Raw genomic sequence first — 22,824 nt, forward strand, 5'->3', positions numbered from 1 at the left:
TGGTAAGGTGTGTGCTTTGTAAGCACAGGGGTATTCGTTTGATACCTAGAACCACATTCCCACATTAAAATGCAAGGCCTGCTATAGTATTTGCCTATAATCCCAGCTCTAGGAAGGTAGAGGCAGGAGGATTGGGAGAGCTCAAGGTCCTATTCAACTATGTAGCAAGAGTGAGGCCAGCTTGGGCTATAAAAGACAATGTCTCTAAAAAGTAAGCTAAAAAGAATTATCCTAGCTGGGCGTGGTGGCACATGCCTTTAATCCCAGCACTTGGGAGGCAGAGGCAGGCGGATTTCTGAGTTTGAGGCCAGCATGGTCTACAAAGTGAGTTCCAGGACAGCCAGGGCTACACAGAGAAACCCTGTCTCGAAAATAAAATAAAAAAAAAAAAAGATTTATCCTAAGGTTATGCATATAAGGTGTATATGAGACAAAAATAACACCTGTTTAGACCTGTATCCTGTCACCAAGATACCTCATTTTTCTTCTGCGAATATTCCAAAATCCAGGGGAAAAATTCAAAATACAAAACACTTCTAGTCCCAAGCACTTGGCTGTATTATAACAAGCAATCTGGTGAAACAAGTTTTGAAAAAGGCTGTTTTATCCTTTCTTGGACATTCTGAGTGAATTCATTAACTTGTTCAAGTCCCCCAAGAAGTTCTGCACTGAAATGTTACTAATCTAGGGCTGGCAATCAATGGCAGCTCATTGGTAAAGCACTTGATATATAATCCCAAGGACTGGAGTTCGAATCCCTAGCACCCACATGAAAAACCAGGGTAATGTTTGTAAGTAACCTGAGAGAGCAGCAGACATGAGACTTGCTAGTCATTTGCCTAACCTAAGCAAGCACTGGGTCCCAGCGTTAAACCTTATCTCAAAAACCAAAAGACAAAGTGAGCCAGGTGCAGAAGCACATGCCTTTAATCCCAGCATTCTGGAGGCAAAGGCAATAGATCTCTGTGAGTTTGAGGACAACCTGGCCTTCACAGTGAGTTCTAGAATAGCCAAGAACAGATAATGAGACCCTGTCTTAAACAGAAAAACAACAAAAAGATGAACAGCACCTGAGGAATAACACCTAAGGCTATTCCGTTGGCTTTCATATGCACACATACACCTGTGCACACACATGCTCCCAATTTAGTAACGAGTATTACTACTGGTATGAGTAATGCTCATGTCATCCACACACTGCCTGGAAATTGTCTTAGAAAGTTATATGCATGTGTGTGTGTATGCATATGCATGTATGTATATTTCGCTTTGCTCCCTCGGCACTGTTGGTTCTTTGGCATCAGACAGGTTGGTGTGGTTGACAGAGAAAGAGCTTTCTCATTTATAAAGGGGTGGGGCTAGGGTGCGTCTTGATGGCCAGGCTAGCCACAAAAGAGAGACACATTTACTGAGCAGATGCCATGTCGAAGATCCTGTCCTACTTGCTAGACAGAGTCAAGAAAAACTTGTATGTCTTTGGTATACAATTAGTCAGCAGTTCTGATGGACATCACTCAAAGGTGCATATAAATCCTTGTAAACTCAGAGGACTTGGAGCTTCAAGAAGCACATTCTTGGCACCACGAAGACTGGATTAAGCAGGGAAGTGCCTCTAAGGATGTGACTGACAGTGGAGATAGGGTGAGGAAATTAGTTATGTATACATGGAGCAAAGTTCAGTCTAGGTAGAAAGCAAATTGTGCAAAGGTTCTGGGGTGACACTGCCTAGCTTTTGAATGTCCAGGAATCTTTTAATCTTTCCACATATTTAGTGTGTGTGTATGTGTGTAAGACAGAGGACAACTTGGGGGAACCTATTCTTTCCTTTCACCATGTGAGATCTGGGACTGAAATCAAGTTGTCAGGCTTGGCAGCAAGTACCTTTACCACATGAGCCATCTTGCCCATCCCTGCTGAGGCCCCAAGTAGCTCAGGCAGTGGGTGGGAGGGGAGGTGAAAGAAGAAAAATATTTTAAAGTATCTTGGGATGGAAAGAAATATGCTCCATGTAGAAAACAGAAGGGATCAAATGGAATACTTACACAAGAGCAACAGAAACTTATTGCTTTAAGGATTTTTATTCCTTTTTTTGGTATGTGATTATATATGTGGACATATATGCCACACCATATATGTGCTGATCAGAAGACAACCTTTGAAAGTCAGTTCTCTCCTTCCACTGTGTTGGGATTGAATTTGGCTGTCAAGCTTGGCAACAAGCAAGGGCCTTTACTCTGAGTCATGGCAGAAGCCCCAAAGAGGATCTTTTCAAAGGGGATTCCATTATTGAATAGTACTTCATAACTCATATAGTTTGCCTATTTAAAGTGTACACTCTTCTGAGTTCTTGTACATTCAATGAGTTGTGGGATCAGTTTCAAAACATTTGATCACCTTGAAAAGATCTCATTCCTTTAGCTACCAACCTCTCACCACAGGCCAGGCAATCACTAATCTGTCTGTCTCCATAAATGCATCTGTTTTATTTTTGCGAGATGGGATCTCACATTGTAAGCCTGGCCTTGAGCTCTTTCATGTGACTGAGTGTAGCATTGAACTCTCTATGTGGCTAACAGTGGCCTTTCTCATCCTCCTTTCTCTGCCTCTAAAGTGCTGGGAATACAGGCATCTGCCCCAGGACTGGCTCTGTGTATGCTTTTGCAGCCTCCAGTTGGGTTTCTTTTCAAAAGAATTCATAGGCTAAGAGTTCAGTGATCCCCATCAATCTATCTGTCCTAGGTTCGGATTCTGGTGTCAGTACATAGATGGGATTATCCTGTCTGCAGACTTCAACCAACAAGGACTGAAAATGATTTAGTGTGGCTGGAAAGATGACTCAGGAGCACTTGCTGCTCTTCCAAAGGACACAGATTCAACTCCCAGCTCCCATATAACTTACACCTTCTTGTAATTCTGGATCTAAGGGATCCATTGCCCTCTCTCTTCTGGACTGTGAAGGCACCAGGCAGACACATGGTGTGCATATATGCACACAAGCAAACACTCTTACACATAAAACAAAAATACATCTTAAAAAAAAAAAAAAGGCTGGGCATGGTAGCACATGACTTTAATCTCAGCACTCTAGGGGCAGAGATAGGTGGATTTCTAGAGTTCAAGGCCAACTAGGTCTACATAGCACTTCCAACATTTTCTAAGCAATACAGTGTAGCAATTTTTACATGGTATTAAAGTATAAATCTTTGCCCAGAAAGAGTTTAAAGTCCACAGGAGACTGCAGGAGTCTCCTGTGTGATGTAAACAGGTTCTATACAAATCTGGCACCATTTTGTCCAGGTGAATTGAGCTTTGAGAATTTTGGAACCCAACAGGTGTCCCTGGGAACAATTATGTTGGACAACAAACACAGGGTGATTGCTCATAACATCCGGTCTTTCCCTTTTCCCACTTTTGCATTCTCTGGTCATGGGGATTACTGATATGCACCAAGGCACCTGCATATTTGATGCTGGGATGGAACTCTAGGCTTCATTGTTATGAAATCACTCTAATGAGCTACATTATAAATTATGGCAGGGTTTCACATATCCCAGGCTGATCTTGAACTGGGTTTGTAGCTGAGGATGACCTTGAGTTTTTGGGACTGGAGTCATGAATCACCTGATTAAATGGTGGTAGGAATTGAATCTGGGGCCTCTGACATGCCAAGAAAGCACTCCATCAACTGTGCTACTCTTTTGTTTTACTCCGTCTTATTTCTGAGACAAGGTCTTACTATGTGGATCTGGCTGGCTTCAAACTCACTTGTGTCCTCAGCCTCACAAGTGCTAGAATTGTAGGTGTGACACCACACTTGGCTGCTTGCTTGGTTTTTACTATTTCTCTTTCTTTTACTCATGTTGTTGAAACAGGGTCTCAAAAAGCTCAGGGTGGTCTCAAACTTGCTAAGTAGTCAAGGGTGACCTTGAACCTTCTTTCACATGCATTTCTACCTCAGCTTTCAGAATGCTAAGTATCTGGATTATCGCGTGCAACACCATGTCTCTGTATGTGGTGGTGGGGATGAAGGCCAGGGCTTGGGCTGGAGAGATGGCTCAGTGGTTAAGTGCACTGACTGTTCTTCAGAGTTCCTCTTCTGATGTGTCTGAAGACAATGACAGTATACTCACATAAAATAAATGAATCTTTAAAAATAAATAAATGAATGAATGAATAAATCTTGAAAGCCAAGCAAGCAAGCTAGGGCTTCTTGAACCCTAGGCCAGCTCTTTACCATAGGAGCTATATTCATAGCCTTTTCTTCTTAACCCTTTTAAAAGCTTTCTTGTGGGGTGCACTAGCCTGAATCTAGGGGAGAAATGATGTGGCTGGCTCATCTCATTTCCCAACCTCTGTCTCCCACAGGATGTGAGCCTGCACTTTGTGCTCTGGGGCTGCCTGCACGTGTACCAGCGCATGATTGACAAGGCTGAGGAAGTGTGCCTATTTGTGGCACAGCCAGGGGAGCTGGTGGGGCAACTGGCGGTGCTCACTGGGGAGCCCCTCATCTTCACACTACGTGCCCAGAGAGACTGCACCTTCCTGAGGATCTCCAAATCCCACTTCTATGAGTAAGGCTTGGATATGGGGTAGGTATGGTACCTAGATGACCAAAGCCCAGTTAGTTTTTTCCAAGGGCAAAAAACCAAAACATACTCCCCCGCCCCATTCTAGAAGATAGGATGTAGCCCCCAAATCGGACCTCCCCAACACCTTCTAGGGCAGATGTGAGTTCTTTCTGTTTCACTCCCAAACCAACACCCATTTTCTTCATTCCTTTCAATGTACTCCAAGAAGGCCTGGTCACACACACACATCCCGTTTTGCTTTCAGGATCATGCGTGCACAGCCCAGTGTGGTGCTGAGTGCAGCTCACACGGTGGCTGCTAGGATGTCCCCCTTCGTGCGCCAGATGGACTTTGCCATTGACTGGACCGCTGTGGAAGCTGGTCGTGCGCTCTACAGGTGCCACCCTTGTCCTGCCTCACTGCTCAAACCCTAGCTACAATTCTGTCTGACTCTCCACTTTTCACCCATCCCAGGCAGGGAGACCGCTCCGACTGCACCTACATTGTACTCAATGGACGTCTCCGTAGTGTCATCCAACGAGGCAGTGGCAAGAAGGAGCTAGTTGGGGAGTATGGTCGAGGGGATCTCATTGGCGTGGTAAGGGCAGCCCCCATATCTCTCTAAGCATACTTGGCCCTTCACCCACGTGCACGTCATCGGAGAAATCTGATGGAATTGGAGACCCAACCCAGACCTCTTCCCTGGCTCGTTCCTGTGAGTCAGAAACAATCAGTAAAGTGGGTGAGAAGCCTGGACTCCACCCTCTGTGACTCTTCAGGTCCCCATTATCACTTGGGTGAGTTCTTATTTTGCATCCCAGGTGGAGGCACTGACCCGGCAGCCACGAGCCACCACTGTGCATGCTGTGCGAGACACCGAGTTGGCCAAGCTTCCCGAGGGCACCTTAGGCCACATCAAACGTCGGTACCCACAGGTGCATCTTCTGGCTGGGGACTGCAGGGGCCGGGGCCTTGGGGGAGGGGGGGAGGTACTCCTGTGTGTGTGTGTGTGTGTGTGTGTGTGTGTGTGTGTTTGTGAGTGTGCGTGCGCGCCTGGCTTTTCTAGTCAGGGTGCAGCCCAAGTAACGGGATTTCTAGCCTCCCAGGTGAAGGAAACAAAGTCTCACTGAACACCATTCTCTTCCACCTCTCCAACCCTCTGCCTTAGGTTGTGACCCGCCTTATTCATCTGCTAAGCCAGAAAATTCTAGGCAATCTGCAGCAGTTGCAAGGACCCTTTCCAGGTGAGAGTTTGACAGCCTCAGGGCGTAGTGAGGGACTTAGTCTGGCAGCCACGAACAAGCTATCAAATGGCATGATGGGAAACCGAGTTCAACCCTAAATCTTACTGGAACCGGAAGTTGGATTTAGTGTCTGCTGGAAAATGTAGTCCTTGTTTCTAGGCAGTTTGTTAATTTGTCTAAAGTCTTAGCAGATTTTTTTTTTTTTTAAGTAAGGGCAACATTTTTACGGCTTATTTATCGTGAGTACACACACAAGTGCAACTGCACACACATGTGTGAAGGTCAGAGGAATCCCTTTTCTCCCTTCTATTTGGATCTTGGGGATCAACTCAGGATGTCAGGCTTCACAGCAGCACCTTACCTGCTGAGCCATCTCTCAAGTCCATGGGGTAGATTCTTCAGTAGGGAGGTTGGTTCCCCCCGTGGAATCACATGAGCATTCTGGGAAAGAATCAGAATACGATTACAAATGAGCACGTGCGTGGCATACGACACTAGGGGCACATTGGGAAATGGCTTCCGAAGTTAAACTGGCCTGGTAGGAAATGTGGTTATTTATACTGGAGAGTACTTCCTGTGAGCTAGAATATATCGTGTTACAGTCTGTTCAAGCCATGCCACCCAACGCACCTGAACTTCTACATTTTTGCTAACCTTTCCTCCACATAACCTTCACATTCAGGAAATAAAGGTCCAAGTCATGTAAGTAGGAAAGACATAATTTTAAAAACACACATAAAGACCCCAATGTCAGGAGCTGGTAAGTATGGAGGGAAATGAAGCAAGGTAATTACGCAGGGCTGCAGGCAGAAAGCTGGAGAAAAGGATGGATGGAAGGAAGATCTTTGGGGACTGTGGGCTGAGCCATCCCAGGGTTACCTAAAGCTGGATGTGGAAGAGAAGTAGGAAGGTCCACACAAGGTTTCGTGGTTTGGAGCTTTGTTTCACGCTGCCCAGGCTGGCCTTGAACCCACTGTGTACGCAAGGATGGCCTTGAGTTTATACCTTGTGAGTGCATAGGCGACAAGCATATGGTACCGCATGGTTTATGTTGTGGGTGGAGGAGCCCAGAGCTTTGTGCATGCTAAGTCATGCTTTGGACCTGTAGCCCCAGGCCAGGGATTAGTACTTTTTAACCACAGCAAGGGGTAACCAGAGAGGGAAAGAAGGGCCTTGGGAAGTGGCAGGGTGAACTCAATATGGGAGAGACGAACCAACCAGCAAGTAAAGTCTGAAGTCTGAAGTGAGGCCTTGGCAAGAGATGGGAATGACAACTCCATCTAGACTGGTAGCTGAGAAACTGAAAAGTCACAAGTATATTCTTGTCTTAGTCGGTGTTGGGACATAGTAGCCTGAGTCAGGATGGGATGTGCTCTGCGTAGGCACAGTAGGATTTGAATGGTTCTAACATTGCATGGTGGGTAGCTGGGTATAGTAGCACACGTCTGTTATCTCAGCCCTTAGAGGTTGGATGCAGGAGGCAGGATTTCATTCTCAGCCATGTGAGACCACGTATCAGAAAAGAACTGCAACAACAAAATTGTGTAATGGGTCTCACTGAGATTAAGGCCCAGGTGCTGGCCATGTCTTAACAAGAAACACCCAAGGATGGAATTGTATGTGGGGCACTACACCCATGGCCTCTGTATGGTGTTATCATAGCTTAGAACAGTGAGGATGGGGGGTGGGGGAGGAACGACAGAAGGCAGGGATAGAGGGGAATGAAAAGGAAGTCGGGGGGGGGGGTGAGGAGAAGTGGGGGAAGAAGAAGAGGGGGAAAGGGAGATAGGTAGAAGAGGAGGTGGTGGGGAGAAGGAAGATACCTCTCCAAACACAGAGGTTGCTCAGCCGATCTGTTATTGGTGTCTCAACAGGCTCCGGGCTCAGTGTTCCACAGCACTCGGAGCTGACCAACCCAGCCAGCAATCTGTCTACTGTAGCTATCCTTCCTGTGTGCACTGAGGTGCCCATGGTGGCCTTTACTCTGGAACTGCAGCATGCTCTGCAAGCTATTGGTGAGCGATAGGGAATCTGTTCAGTGGAACCATGCGTCTATACTCCAGTCATCCGTACTAAGTGGTGGGTGAGTGGGTGGTGGGTGCGAGTGAAATGGAGCCTAAGCTGTGGGGATGGGTGATAAGCGCTCTGTCTAGGAGCGGCGTTTCTAACTTCCATTCCTCAACCCCACTAGGTCCCACGCTCCTCCTTAACAGTGACGTCATCCGGGCACTCCTGGGGGCTTCAGCGCTGGATAGGTGTGTGGGGGTTGGGGAGCGGGGCTGGAAGGGCAGAAGGCCTGTATTGGACATTCTTTCAGGTTGGGTTGGAGAACTAGGCTTCTGAATCGAGGAGTCTTGCCTGTGGGATCAATAGGGAGACGATGTGAGGCAAATCCCTTTTGGTAGCAGGGGTGTCAAACTGGAAACCCAGGGGCCATATACAGCTCTTATAGTTGTGAGATACTGTGGCTCAAAGCAAATTTAAAATATTATGAGGATTTAAAAAAAATTGTTTGGGTTTTTTTTTCTTTGTAACTTGATTATGTGGTTCTCGAGCGTTAACATTGTTGATTTCATGTGGCAAAGTAATGCAAAACAAATATATGTGAAAATAAATATATATATATGCCTTTGTAACACCTGAGTCCCCATTTCAACCCCACTCCCTGCTTTGGCGTACATTTTAATTGTTGGGACCTGGAATTATCTAAATATTCCCAGCAGTAGAATTGCACTATCTCTATATTGGGAGAGGTTGTGAGACTCCAGGCCGGCTCCAGGATGACCCTCCCTCATTATATCTCAGCATTCAAGAATTCCGGCTGTCAGGGTGGTTGGCCCAGCAGGAAGATGCCCATCGCATTGTGCTCTACCAAACTGACACATCCCTGACTCCTTGGACCGTCCGTTGTCTGCGCCAGGCCGACTGCATCCTCATTGTGGGCCTGGGGGACCAGGAACCCACTGTTGGCCAGGTCTGGAGACTATATGCACCCACATATACACCTCAGTCTTACCCTCAGGATCTCATCCCTTGTCCTTCCGTGCCTGTGTAAGGCCATGTACACTCATGCTGCAGTTCTGGAAGGGAGCTGAGCTTTGCCGGGTGTGGGTAGAGAAGGTATCAATGACCTCCACCTGTCTCTGTCTTCCATAGCTGGAGCAAATGTTAGAGAACACTGCCGTCCGTGCCTTGAAGCAACTGGTTTTGCTGCACCGGGAGGAAGGCCCTGGCCCCACGCGCACTGTAGAGTGGCTCAACATGCGCAGCTGGTGCTCAGGGCACCTGCACCTGCGTTGTCCTCGCCGCCTCTTCTCACGGCGCAGCCCAGCGAAACTTGTAAGGGGTGGGAACCTAAAAAAGGAACCCAGGGGAACAATCCGTCTTCTACTTCAGGGGTCGGGTTTGGGTGTAACATGAAGAGCCTTAGGAAACACACCTAATGCTTAGGTGTATAGTTTGAGGGATACTTCTCCTCCAGTGGGGGTTGGGGACAGAGAATAACTGTTCTTCCATCTGGGACTGAGGCTTGGGCATGGCTTGAAGAAAGGCCCTGAGTGGCATGCCTCTGCTGCTTCCTGTTCCAGTCTGGGGACACACCCCTTTGCCTGTTGGCGTGGCTTGATGTCACGCCCTCTTCCACCTTGAGTGGCATTTGGTACATCTGCCAAAGGTTGTAGTTTAGGGGTACAGCATGCCCCACAGTCAGGCAGGACCAGGGCTTGGGCAGGACCAGAGAGCTGAGACAGAGCCTGAACCAATTGCGGGGGTTGGGGTGGGGGGTAGGTAGCAAAGATGAGTATGTGCCTGAGTGGTCCCCTAGACTTGTTCTCTGTTACCTCAGTCTAACGCATCTTTATTCTCTCCTGGATCCCAGCATGAGCTGTATGAGAAGGTTTTCTCCAGGCGTGCAGACCGTCACAGCGACTTCTCCCGCTTGGCACGAGTACTCACGGGAAACACTATTGCTCTGGTGCTGGGTGGGGGCGGAGCCAGGTAAGGGACAGGCTTAGTGGAAGACACAGCTTCCTTACTGTGTCCTAAGGGGTAGGACCAGGATGTGTAAGGGGTGGAGCTTATTACCCGGGAGACACCCCCACAGCCTGGTTAGTGTTGTTTTTTTTTTCAGGAGGGAAAGTGAGAAGAAGAGAATTCCTGGGGGTAGGTCCCTGCAGATCCCCAGCTTGTCACTGGCTCCCCTCTATTCTACAGAGGCTGCTCACATATTGGGGTGCTGAAGGCATTAGAGGAGGCAGGGGTCCCAGTCGACCTTGTGGGAGGCACATCCATAGGTTCCTTCATTGGGGCCTTGTATGCCGAGGAACGCAGCGCCAGCCGAACTAAACAACGAGCCCGGGAGTGGGCCAAGGTATGTTTTGTGGAGGGTGTGAGGAGATGGGGTTGCAGGGCCCTAGAAACGCAGGGGAATGTGTGAAGATGCCGTAGCCTGATCCGGTAGTGTGGGTAGGGCACTGGGACCTTGGACTAGAGCAATCATTGTATTGACTGACACTCTCCAGCCCTGTGTGTATGTGGATATTCCTGGAGCCACGATCTCTCTGTGACTAAGCAACTGCTTTTGACCATTTGATTCCTAGAGCATGACTTCTGTACTGGAGCCTGTATTGGACCTCACATATCCTGTCACCTCCATGTTTACTGGCTCAGCCTTTAACAGAAGTATACACCGTGTCTTCCAGGATAAGCAGATTGAGGTATGTCCATCCCCTATACCTGGCCCTGCTGCCTCTTCCCCTGGGTTTTCCACCCTCTTTTACTTTAGTTTTCACCCCTTCCCAGGACCTGTGGCTGCCTTACTTCAATGTGACCACAGACATCACTGCCTCCGCCATGCGTGTCCATAAAGATGGTGGGTGCCATCCTGCCAAGCCCTGTTACGACCCTGTTGGCCAGCTGTGTGGGGATGGGTTGTGGGGGAGGGGCAGCTGAGCATCTGGGACGTTGTTAACACAAGTGACCGTCCACCTGGGCCCGTCCACCGATCACTAACCATCACCCACTAATGTCCCGAAGGCCCCAGGTATGTCTGCTCTCGGGGGTAGGGAGCCGGGAGGCTTGTCGGACACCTCACCCCCTCCCGCCATCCCCCACAGGCTGCGTGTGGCGTTACGTCCGGGCCAGTGCCTCCTACTGTCCCTACCTGCCCCCACTCTGCGACCCCAAGGACGGGCACCTGCTGGTGGACGGGTGTTACGTTAACAACGTTCCAGGTCAGCGAGCCCACAGGCTGGCCGGGCCTCCGAGTGTGTCTGAGCGTGTCTGTGCGTGTCTGTGTCTGTGTATCCCACCGGGCAGGCTCCCTGTGGCGGTATGTGCGTGCCAGCATGACGCTCTCGGGCTACCTACCCCCGCTGTGCGACCCGAAGGATGGGCACCTGCTCATGGATGGTGGCTACATCAACAACCTGCCAGGCAAGTGGCTGCCCACTCACATCTGCATGGACACTTGTCACCAGACACATGCCCACACTGACTTCTGCACATGCCGACTGGAAGGGACAGGTCTATATGAATGGAGAAGCTCAAGAGGACACAGACAGCTTTGCACAGGGATATAGACTGACACACACGCATGCATGCATGCATATGTTCATGCATACAGATATATGAGTATATGTGGACAGTAACATGAACATTTGAAAAGTAAAAACATCAGACACGGTAGCACACACTGTGATCACAGCTCTTGGGAGGCAGAGGCAGGTGGATTATTGAGTTCAAGGCCAGCTTGGTCTACAGAGTGAGTTCCAGAACACCCAGGGGCTAAACAGAGAAACCCTGTCTGGAAAACAAACAAACAAACAAAAAGAAAAAAAGTTCAAGGCTTTCTTTAGCTACATGATGAATTTGAGGCCATCCTGGGCTGCATGAGACCCTATCTCAAAATATATATTATTTTTAATTAAAAGTAAGATATGCTCATTTGGTAGAGAATTTGCCTAGTATGAACAGAGGTCTACATTCTCTATCCCCTGCTCACACAAAGCCAGGCATGATGCTGCACACCCATTATCCCAGGATTCAGATTGAAGCAGGAGGATTGGGAATCCAAGGCCATTTTAAGCTACAGAGCAAGTTCCAGACAAGCCTGAGCTACAGGAAACCCTGTCTGTAAATAAATAACAAATGAGTGCCTTTCCATTCTCATGTGTCACAGTGGACACAGAGAGACTGACATATGAGGGACAAGAGCTGGTGCCTAGTTACACGTGCACATACATAGAGATCACACTTCTACATGTGCACACCAGCTCCCTATACACACCTGTTCTCTCCGGTGCTTACATAGGCAGAACACATGAACATGTGTTAATAGACACATACTTGAGATGGAATTAACCACACTGACCACACCTTCCCTGCACAGTCTATGGAATATGCCTGTATAGACCTGAAGATTGAATAAGGTGCCTATGTGACCAAGATAAGCATTTTTTCACACCCACCAACTTAAAGGTTCTTTTTTGTTTGTTTTTTAGACAGGATCTCGTGTAGTTCATGGTAGCCTCAAACTTGATAGGTAATCAGAGATGATCTTGAATTTCTGATCCTCCTGCCTCCACATCTGGGCTGCTGGGATGACAAATGTGCTCCACCATGCCCCATTTGCATGGTGCTAGGGATGGAATCCAGGGCTCTTGTGCTGCACAGACACTCTACTAACTGCTACATTCCCAGCATGCTGCTGACGTCACACGCATAGGTGGGAGGTCGATGCAAGTGCAGCTCTGAGAAAACCTCATTCTCTTTGTGGCGGCCCACACCTTTAATGTCAGCACTCCAGAGATCTCTGAGTTTGAGGCCAGCCTGGTCTACGTAGTGAGCTTCAGAACAGCCAGGGCTACACATAGAAACCCTGTTTCAAAAAAACAAAACAAAAAACAACCAACAAACAAAAAGAACTCGGTCTCAGAAGTGTATGCTCCAGAAACATAAGTTAGTTACAGACACACATGCTTGATCTCATAGACCAGGATCTGGCCAGCTATAGCACACTGTGTGCATCTGGGCCTGTGCTTGACTTTATGAATAAAGAATTTTTTTATATTTACATATATATTTGTGACCACAACACATGGAGGTTGAAGGACATAATAGGAGTTATTTTTCTCATTCTAAAATAACCAGTTGAACTCTGGTTATAATGGTTTGGTAAGTGCTCCACCTCCTGAGTCACCTAAATGACCATGTTTAGTTAGTTAGTTAGTTGTTAACCCGAACTGACCTCCAGCTTCCTACATAGCTGAGATTGGTCTTGAATTTATAGTCCTCCTCTGTCCACTTCCCAAGTGTTGGGATTCTAGGCATGAGCCTGGCTTAGAAATAAGGATTCGGGGGCTGGTTCAGTGGTTAAGAGTGCCAACTACTCTTCCAAAGGTCCTGAGTTCAAATCCCAGCAACCACATGGTGGCTCACAACCATCCGTAATGAAATCTGATGCCGTTTTCTGGAGTGTCTGAAGACAGCTATAGTTAACAGTGTGTAAACAAATAAATAAATATTAAAAAAAAAAAAAAGAAAGAAAGAAAGAAGGATTCACTGGGATAGCCATGCCCATAACCCACCTCTCATCTACTGTCTCTGTTGCAGAACAACAACAAGGGTAAAAACTCAGAGCAGAACTAAAAGCATTTTCTAATGGTCCTGCAAGCACTGGAAATGTACTATACATGTAAACACTGCCACAATCCCTCACATGGCATTCACATAAGTGTTCACAGACCTACAGATAGACGCCATACTTGGTTATGCAGACACATACAGTGGCTCTATGGATGTCACAAATGTAACCTGAGCTTCATCCCAGTACCCATGTAAAGATGGTCACAGCGGTGGACATCCATAGCCCAGCACTTTGGATGGGGGGGCAGGGTGGGGAGAGTAGACTTTAGGATCCCCAGGGCTCACTGGCCAGCCAGTCTAGTGGAATGGATGAACTCCAGGTTCAGTGGGATACCTTTTCTAAAAAAAAAAAAAAAAAAAGACAGTGCAGTCAGGCTGCAGGCAGTTAAGAATGTGCACTGCTCTTGAAGAGGACCTAAATTCTGTTCTCAGCACCTACATCTTCACAACTACCTGTAACTGCAGGCATTGTGCACATAAGCACATGCAGGCACAGGATTTCTCTGTGTGTAGTCCTCAAGGTCCTGGAATTCATTCTGTAGACCAGGCTGGCCTTGAACTCAGAAATCCACCTGCCTCTGCTTCCTGAGTGCTAGGATTAAAAGTGTACATCACTTAATTTTTATTTTTATTATTTTTATTTTTAAGGTGTCAGGTGGTAGAGGAAGACACTCAGTGTTAACCTCCAGCCTGCACACAATACACACACAAATACACGCATACACACACACATACGGGTGGATATTTCCTGGCATGCGTTTAGACTGACTGATGGAGAGAGATGCAGTCACAAGAAGACATAGTGCTTCCCATGGGGTCTCAGAGAAGAGGGATGTAAACAGACAATCACAGGCATGTGCAGGTAACATACATACCCAGCAACATAAACTCAAGGATAACTACACAAAGTTGAATAGGCAGTCAGGTATTTATTTCCTTGGGCTGGGGTTGGCTCTGTAGTACACAGACATACAGGTAGACAGCTACAAACCTAACTGCCATTCTCACTGGACCATCTTATCTTGGCTTGTTTGCATAAATTTCCATGTCATTTGCATGCTTGTCATTTGGTGTTTGCATGCTCCCCACCCCCCAACCCTCATGTCCCCATTTGCATTGTGGTATCTGTGGGACTGGTTGTACATCCCTGCCCTGCTGGGAGGGGCTGCTGACCTCCTGGCTCCACAGCGGATATCGCCAGAAGCATGGGAGCCAAAACAGTCATTGCCATCGACGTTGGAAGCCAGGATGAGACAGACCTCAGCACCTATGGGGACAGCCTGTCTGGCTGGTGGTTGCTGTGGAAACGGCTAAACCCCTGGGCAGACAAGGTAAAGGTTCCAGACATGGCTGAAATTCAGTCCCGCTTGGCGTACGTGTCTTGTGTGCGGCAGCTAGAAGTCGTCAAGTCCAGCTCCTATTGCGAGTACCTTCGTCCATCCATTGACTGCTTCAAGACCATGGACTTTGGAAAGTTTGACCAGATCTATGTGAGTAGGCAGGCTGTGGGAAGTAGATCGGTGATCAAACAGTAATGTTTGCAGTAGATACAATATGGATATGGCTGTATATATTCTACATTTGCACTACATTTGTTGTGTGCATTGCCTGAAGCCCTGTGTAGTGGTTTCTAACGTCATGTCTAATAAGTGGAGAGTGAAAGCAGTGATCAACTAGTAATGTCTGCCACAGGTCTGGAGCGGGATGTAGCAATATGTTGTATGCCACTGACCCTGAAAAACATGTCATAGCCCACATCAACTGAAATTGATCAGTAGTTGCTGCCCAGAGGCTCCAAGTTAAAATGTCTGATGTCCCTCTTTGATTAACGGAAAGATGTATCATAATAGACTAATGTCTACTGTAGACATGGGTCATGACACTATTCACAAATATAATACATAGTTTCAGGCCTTAAAAATAATTTTGCACATTACCATCTTATGTTAGTTGGTTCTTGAAATACCTCATGGGACTGAGTGGGAAAGAGATTTGAAGAGATTGATTTGTAATGTCTGGCAGGGACAACAACTGGAAATCTGTGGGCAGTTATGCTACATATCACTCGGAAATAGATTTAATTCAGATGTCTGCTCTCCCAGAAGTCAAGCATTTAAATGGGGAGATTGAAGGAAGCTGTGTGTAAATGCAAGGGCAGGTGGTGGTGTCAGGCATAGTCCCAGCCTCGTTGTTTCTTGCAGGATGTGGGTTACCAGTATGGGAAGGCTGTCTTTGGAGGCTGGACCCGTGGTGAAGTCATTGAGAAAATGCTCACAGACCGGAGATCTACAGACCTTAATGAGAGTCGCCGTGCAGATGTAAGCCTGTGATGTTTCTGCTGGGACCAGACTTAGTCAGAGATTCCAGAACCCCAAGCCCTTCTATTCTGGAAACCCCAGATGATCCAATACATCCCTGGGTTTTTTTAGCCCCCCAAGTCTCAAGCACCAACTCAGAGTCCCCTATGAGCTCTTTTTGTTTGTTTGTTTTTTTGTTTTGGTTTGGTTTGGTTTGTTTTGGTTTGGTTTGGTTTGGTTTGGTTTGGTTTGGTTTGGTTTGGTTTGGTTTGGTTTGGTTTTTCGAGACAGGGTTTCTCTGTATAGCCCTGGCTGTCCTGGAACTCACTCTGTAGACCAGGCTGGCCTCAAACTCAGAAATCCACCTGCCTCTGCCTCCTGCGTGCTGGGATTAAAGGCGTGTGCTACCACGCCCGGCTCCCTATGAGCTCTTAAAACCCTTCAGACCATCCCTACTCCCAGAGTCTCACCCACCCCACCCCACCCCACAGATACTTGCCTTCCCAAGTTCTGGCTTCACTGACTTGGCTGAGATTGTGTCCCGGATCGAGCCACCAACAAGCTATGTCTCTGATGGCTGTGCTGATGGTGAGAAGCTGAAGGGACCCTTGAGAGTTGCGGCTGCTGGACCTGGAGATGGGGGGTGGGGGGGCATGTGTGACTGGAAATACCAGCCCAGACCCATGTCTCTCACCTGCACCTTGATACTTCCTATCCCAGGGGAGGAGTCGGATTGCTTGACAGAGTATGAGGAAGATGCAGGACCAGACTGCTCAAGAGATGAAGGGGGCTCCCCTGAGGGTGCCAGCCCTAGCACTGCCTCAGAGGTGGTAAGAATGGACAGCCCAAAGATCACATGGCCCCAGCAGATCACATGTGCAGTGGGAAGGAACTAAATAAAGTCTTGGGGAACACAAGTTTGGAGATGGGAGATTCATGTCTCCCCGTCTTAGGACTGATGAACTAAACCCACATTGGTTTACTTCTGTTGCTGTGACAAAATACTCTTCAGAACACCTCAGGAGAGAAAGGGTTTATTTATTTCATACTTTAAGGTTACACTCAATCTTTGCAGGGGAGTCAAGGAGACAGGAGCTTGAGAGAACTGGTGACATTAGGTCTACAGTCAGAAAATAGCAATAGGTGCACGTATGCCTCTACTCAGATCTCTTTATCGACACTACAGCCCCATGTAGGGAATGGTGCCACCCACAATAGGCAGGTCTTCCAACTACAATTAACTGCATAAAGTCACCCACCACCACATGCTCCCAGAACAACTTGATTTAGGCACTACTTCATTGGGACTCCACTCCTAGGGTATTCCAGATTATGTCAGGTTGACAATTAAAATTAACCATCACAGTGTGTTAATGGCCCTGGGGCAGGAAGTGTGTCACAATGTACAAACTGGTTGTTTCTAAAGTGACATTTATCAAGCAAGGCTTGAGATGAAACTAGTTTTGAGTGGTGAGGGTTTGGCAGCTCTATTTGTGGCTATCATGTAGATGTCACAAAGTGGATACCATGGCTGACATTCACCCAGTCTGGATAACACACATATATTGCCTGTCCCTATAGGAAGAAGAGAAGTCCACTCTCCGGCAACGCCGCTTTCTGCCTCAGGAGACTCCCAGCTCAGTAGCAGATGCCTGAGGATCTTGACAGGGAACCCTGTTCCTAGACCGGGTTATGGGTGAGCTTGTGGGGGAGCTCACACTATTATTCCCACTGCTGCTATACTTCGACACTCCCTGGGCCCTTCCCCCTTGGCTCCAAGGACCACACACTGGACTGACTTGCCCTGTCCCTAAGGGGAGGGCAGAACTGCACTGATAACTATGTGACCTTCCCCCAAATAAACTCTTGCCCCTTTTGAAGCAGCCTGGTGATGTCTTTGGGTTCTTGGGGCTCCTCACCACACTGTCTGTGCTCGCACATTGGGCTTAGTCTGAAGGAGCCTACAGTTTGTCCCACTGAGGTAACAATTCCCATGTGGGTACGCTGCACCCTGGCTCCAGACAAGCTCTGAGCATGCTTTGTCTCTTCTTACCTGGCTTTTGGGTGATCCCACAATGTCTTGGGTACCTTTTACTCTCCCTACTAAATCCCCACAGCCATAGACTATAGAGACAGCTCAGAAGGGGCACAATGTGCTCTGATTTGCAGAGGATCAGAGCTGGACTACTACTTCCCACCCCAAGTAGCTCATAACTGACTGTAACTCCAGCTCCAGGGGATCTGGTGCCCTCTTCTGGCCTCCTACTCTTCCTACACTCTTTGAGTGCATACTACCTCTCATATACACTTACACAAAATGAAAAAGTTCCTACAGCCTATGCACCTCAGCCAGTCCTACTGTGTGCAGGAGCTATGTGTGACAGTGTATACTACAAACTAAGTCCTAAAAGATTACCACCTCCGCTCAAGACATGGGAATCCATGGGACTTTCTAGAACTTTCTTTTTAGTCCAAAAGATATTGTTTTAAAAGTTCCACAATATCTTGTCCTTGAGTGTTGACAAAACATCTCAAATGCTTGACTATAATAGCCAGTTCCATTATCTGTATTAATCCGATTTGGAACACCAAGCATATAAAAAAAAATTAATGCAAGCAATGACTAATTACAGTTTTTGTTGCTTCTCCTATTAAAGCAGTTGCAACTAGAAAGCATGAAAAGGTGTCAATAGTCACATGTACATATTTTATTTTTCTAAAATCAGAAATGAGTATCCTTGTGCAATAATTGATTAAGTATAATTCCTCAAGAATTAACACCATTATGTGGTACAGGTAGAAACTGAGGACACTGAGAACAAGTCTTTACAATTTGACATGCAGAATCTCTGAGAATACCAAATTATTATCTCAAGCCATTACTATTTTGATGATGTAAAGAATGAGATCATATAACCAATTGCTTTTGTGTAAGGCCTGTAATCTGCCTGGGATATAAATCTGGGGTGGCATTGCCTTAAGGGGTCTTGTCGAGGCAGTCCAGGATGAGTTTTTAAATGTCCAAAGACAGTCCTTTAAAGGAACAGTATTTTCTTGTAACTTGAGTTGTATATGCATAAAAAATTGCAAAATTTGAGAATTAGCAGTGTCTAAAAAAGGAACAATTTCAAGCAATTGTAAGCCCGGATATATATATATATATATATATATATATATATACACACACATATACATATACATATCAGTATACAAATTAAAGCTTCATTTTTCAACATTTCAAAACACTGACTACGGCACGCAATTCAATTATCTGTGCTGAAGCAGGAGAAATCTCAAAAGAATAACATGTGATCCAATCACATATACTTCTCTCCCATAGAAGGACTGTTTTTAAATATAGTAGATGTATTGTTTATAGGTGTATACATGCATACATTTACAGAAAATACAAAAGCATGCATAGGAGCAATTTTAACAACTTGTCTTTTGGATAATGATTATCAATTTTGCCTAAAAAGTTTACTATGCAATAGGCTAAATATCAATATTCTGCAATAATCAATTTAATTGCTGTTTGAAACTAGGAATAGACGTCAGGTTTTTAAGACATTCTTTCCAAAAGCACCTTCATGATTCTATCCTACAATTTATTAACACCACAAGAGCATCATAACAGGATGTTAAAACTTCACCTGGAGGTGAGGAAAGATGAATCCACATTAGTGCTCCCTTTGCCAAAGAATTGCTGTGGGCACACTGAGTAACAATAAGTAAAATAAGCGGCTAGACGAATCTTATAAATTTAGACCAATCAAAGAAATTTTACCTTTTCTAGCTATAATTTCAAGAGAAAAAGCACTTTGTCATTTGCTAAACCCAGTAATCACAGCTGCAGAGATTTTTCTAGGGAAAAAAACAACTATCAGCTTATTTGTCTTAGAACTAAGCAGCTATTGGCCTCTTTTAAAAGGAGCTTTTCAGCAGGGCTTCTGCTGTGCTTGACTCCTGGCTAAGGGTATGGGACAACTTAAATCAGCCTCCACTGTGCAAACTGAGACTGAATCAAGAGATGGATAGCCAGCAGATAAAGTTTTAACCATTTTTTTCTTTTCAACATAAAACATAGAACAATAGTCATTCAAACAATGAAACAAAAACAGACACACATTGACATGTGGACAGATTGGTGCGCCAAACACAGACAATACAGAGAGGGTAGAGAACTTGATATAACCAGAACTAAGGATGTCTCCTGTAGGGGCCAGAGAGAAAGCAGGGTGTCTCCTGATTTCCTTCTGTCCCTGGGAGAGCTCCAAAATCCATTTTCCTTCTCTCTTGATCTCTCTCTTTCATGTCACTTGTATATCTAGCATCTCCCTTTATTAGTTTTTTTTTATTATTTATTTATTTATTATTATTTTTTTTTTATTTTTTGGTTTTTCGAGACAAGGTTTCTCTGTATAGCCCTGACTGTCCTGGAACTCACTCTGTAGACCAGGCTGGCCTCAAACTCAGAAATCTGCCTGCCTCTGCCTCCTGAGTGCTGGGATTAAAGGCGTACGCCACCATGCCCAGCATCAGTTGTTTTTTTTATTTTTTACTTATTTTATTTTATTTTATTTTATTTTATGTCCTACTCCTCTCGCCTGATGCAGTACTTGACTGTGGTCAAATGCCTGTTTAGAATTTTTCACTCCCATTTTTCCACTGTCAACCACTAGCTGATATCAGCGTTGAGCCAATGCTGACAGTCTAGCCTCTATCCTTTTGCACCCTTTCACTCAACAGCCTTCAAAAGATGAAATCTATAGCACTAACATTAATGCTTACTGTGCAGGATACCATCTACTTCTGTTTTCTGTGGGGCCCCACCAAGACAGTGTCCCTCAGTTGTTCTTTCCATATTCAAGCCAGTTGTTCGGGCACCACCTGTAGCTACCAGCAGCCACGGGTTACTGGGTTCCTGATCAAGCCTCAGATTTTAATGAATGGCACTGAATATATATATGGGAAAACTCAAGGACCCATCCCTTTGTTTCAGCTGGGTTCTCTTTGTTTCAGCTGGATTGAGTTGCAAAGTAGACTCTTCAGCATCTAAACATGGATGGTCAGGTCTCAGTTCTCTGGCAAGAAGATGTAAATGTAGCAAGGCCAGATGCCTGGCTCCAGTATCTGAGGAGGTTTGTTTAGCCAACTCAAGGCTGGGAGAAGGGCACACAGCACCACCAGCTGGAGAACAAGTATTGAAACATGTGGGCCTAGGTGGACATTTCACATTGAAACCACATAAGTTTCTGGGTCAGTAAGTTGGTTATGACACATGCCTCATCAGATATCATTGTATGGGACTACAGCCTGGGCCTGGGTTCCTTAAGACTCCAATCAAGGCCTTGGCCACAGGCTGGACCAGATGGAGCAGTGGAAAGTTCGAGGAATTTCTTTAGGGCCTGGTGAAAGAGACCTTGGAAAAATACATACTGAATCAAATGAACTGGCATGTGTATGTGCGTGCACATGTGCACTTGAGCACACACAGAGGCCAGAGGAGGATATACAATGTCTTACTCTATTACTTTCTGCCTTACTTCTATAAGACTGAGTCTTTCATGGAACATAGAACTAGGCTGGTGGCAGTAAGCCCCAGAAATCCTCCTGTCTCCATTTCCCATAGCACTGTTACAAGTGTTCTGTTGCCCATTCCTGTCTTTCTTGGTTTGAGGAAATTTGAATTCAAGTCATAAGCTAACGCAACAGCACTCTTAACCTGCGAGCCATCTCTCCTAAGATGTAGCATCTTAATCATTTTTTTTAAATATATTGCATTTTTATTTATTGTGGCAGGGGTGCATACAAGCTATGATTTGTTGAGTGGAAGTGCTTGCAAGTATTGGCTCTCTCCTTTCACCTGTGGGACCTGGGGCTCAAACTCAGGCCATCAGGTTTGGTTACAGGCACCTTTACTTCCTGAGACATTTTGCTGGCCCCTACCTTAATCTTTGAAAAAGAGATTTATATATGTGTTTACTTATGTGTATATGTCTGCATGGGAATATGTGCATGCACATTTAAGTGCCCACAGAGGTCAGATCCCCCCTTGAGCTGGAGTTACAGGCAGTTGTGAGCTGAACCATATGGTCACTGGGAACTGACTCAGATCTCCTGAAAAACCAATGTTCTAGTTGGGTTTCTCTTACTGTTATAAACACCATGGCCAAAGGCCATGGGAAGACAGAAAGGGGCGGTTTCATCATACAATGCTTAGGTCATACTCGATCACTAGGGAAGCAGGGGTAGGAACCTGCAGAGAGACACAGAAGCAAAGGCCACTGAATTGCTCAGATTGTATGAATTGCTTTCATACAAACCAGGCCCACCTGCCTAGGTGAGGCACCACAGGGCTGGGCCCTCCTACATCATTAACAGTCAAGAAAATGCCCACAAGCCCACTCAGTGAAGGCAGTTCGAACTCTTCAACTGTGATTCTCTCTTCCCAGGTGTATCTAGGTTTGTGTCAAGTTGACAAAAACTACCCAGCATAAGCAGGATGGCTTTTAGCTGCGGAGCCACCTCTCCAGCCTCTTAACCATTGTTGAAATGTAAAGTTTCTCAGTGTTTGTTAACATTTGAGTTGTGCAGCCATCTCCCCTGTCCCTCTCCAGAACCTTTCCATCTTCCCAAGCTGAATCTGTTTCCATTAATCACTAACTTCCTATGTCCCCCTGCAGCGGTAATTTTAGCTAACTGCTTTGCTCCCGGTGGGTCACGCGCACTCACTGTACCTGCCCAGGAGATCTTCAGATCAGCAAATGATACACACACAGAGGTCAGTTAATTTTTTTTTTTTTTTTGGTTTTTGCTTTTTTTAAGATTTATTTATTTATTACATATAAGTACACTGTAGCTGTCTTCAGACACACCAGAAGAGGGAGTCACTTGTTACGGATGGTTGTGAGCCACCATGTGGTTGCTGGGATTTGAACTAAGCACCTCTGGAAGAGCAGTCGGGTGCTCTTACCTGCTGAGCCATCTTTCAAGAAAGGGTTTCTCTGTGTAGTCCTGGCTGTCCTGGAACTCACTCTGTAGACCAGGCTGGCCTCGAACTCAGAAATC

The 22,824-nt window shown here is 46.2% G+C and overlaps 1 protein-coding gene across 12 annotated transcripts in view; it reads left to right on the top strand.

Moving 5' to 3' along the window:
- The window catches only part of Pnpla6 (patatin like phospholipase domain containing 6), a 28,913-nt gene extending 11,277 nt beyond the window's left edge, over positions 1-17,636 (top strand). For 10 of the 12 annotated variants that reach the window (XM_029480409.1, XM_029480411.1, XM_029480406.1 and 7 more), the window contains 19 exons: positions 4,366-4,571; positions 4,834-4,965; positions 5,043-5,166; positions 5,390-5,503; positions 5,737-5,812; positions 7,687-7,827; positions 8,004-8,067; positions 8,618-8,786; positions 8,969-9,151; positions 9,690-9,808; positions 10,025-10,181; positions 10,411-10,527; positions 10,613-10,682; positions 11,129-11,245; positions 14,645-14,946; positions 15,658-15,774; positions 16,245-16,341; positions 16,474-16,583; positions 17,335-17,636. In XM_029480409.1, the coding sequence (XP_029336269.1) occupies positions 4,366-4,571; positions 4,834-4,965; positions 5,043-5,166; positions 5,390-5,503; positions 5,737-5,812; positions 7,687-7,827; positions 8,004-8,067; positions 8,618-8,786; positions 8,969-9,151; positions 9,690-9,808; positions 10,025-10,181; positions 10,411-10,527; positions 10,613-10,682; positions 11,129-11,245; positions 14,645-14,946; positions 15,658-15,774; positions 16,245-16,341; positions 16,474-16,583; positions 17,335-17,409 (2,490 nt within the window). In that variant the 3' untranslated portion in view covers positions 17,410-17,636. Of the gene's footprint in view, positions 1-4,365; positions 4,572-4,833; positions 4,966-5,042; positions 5,167-5,389; positions 5,504-5,736; positions 5,813-7,686; positions 7,828-8,003; positions 8,068-8,617; positions 8,787-8,968; positions 9,152-9,689; positions 9,809-10,024; positions 10,182-10,410; positions 10,528-10,612; positions 10,683-10,926; positions 11,044-11,128; positions 11,246-12,312; positions 12,354-14,644; positions 14,947-15,657; positions 15,775-16,244; positions 16,342-16,473; positions 16,584-17,334 lie in introns of those variants that run through there. The other 2 variants (XM_029480405.1, XM_029480412.1) reach the window with 2 other exon arrangements.
- Positions 17,637-22,824: the final 5,188 nt, after the last annotated feature.

The sequence above is a fragment of the Mus caroli genome, chromosome 8 (assembly GCF_900094665.2).
Source record: "Mus caroli chromosome 8, CAROLI_EIJ_v1.1, whole genome shotgun sequence".
In the NCBI taxonomy this organism is placed as follows: Eukaryota; Metazoa; Chordata; class Mammalia; order Rodentia; family Muridae; genus Mus; species Mus caroli.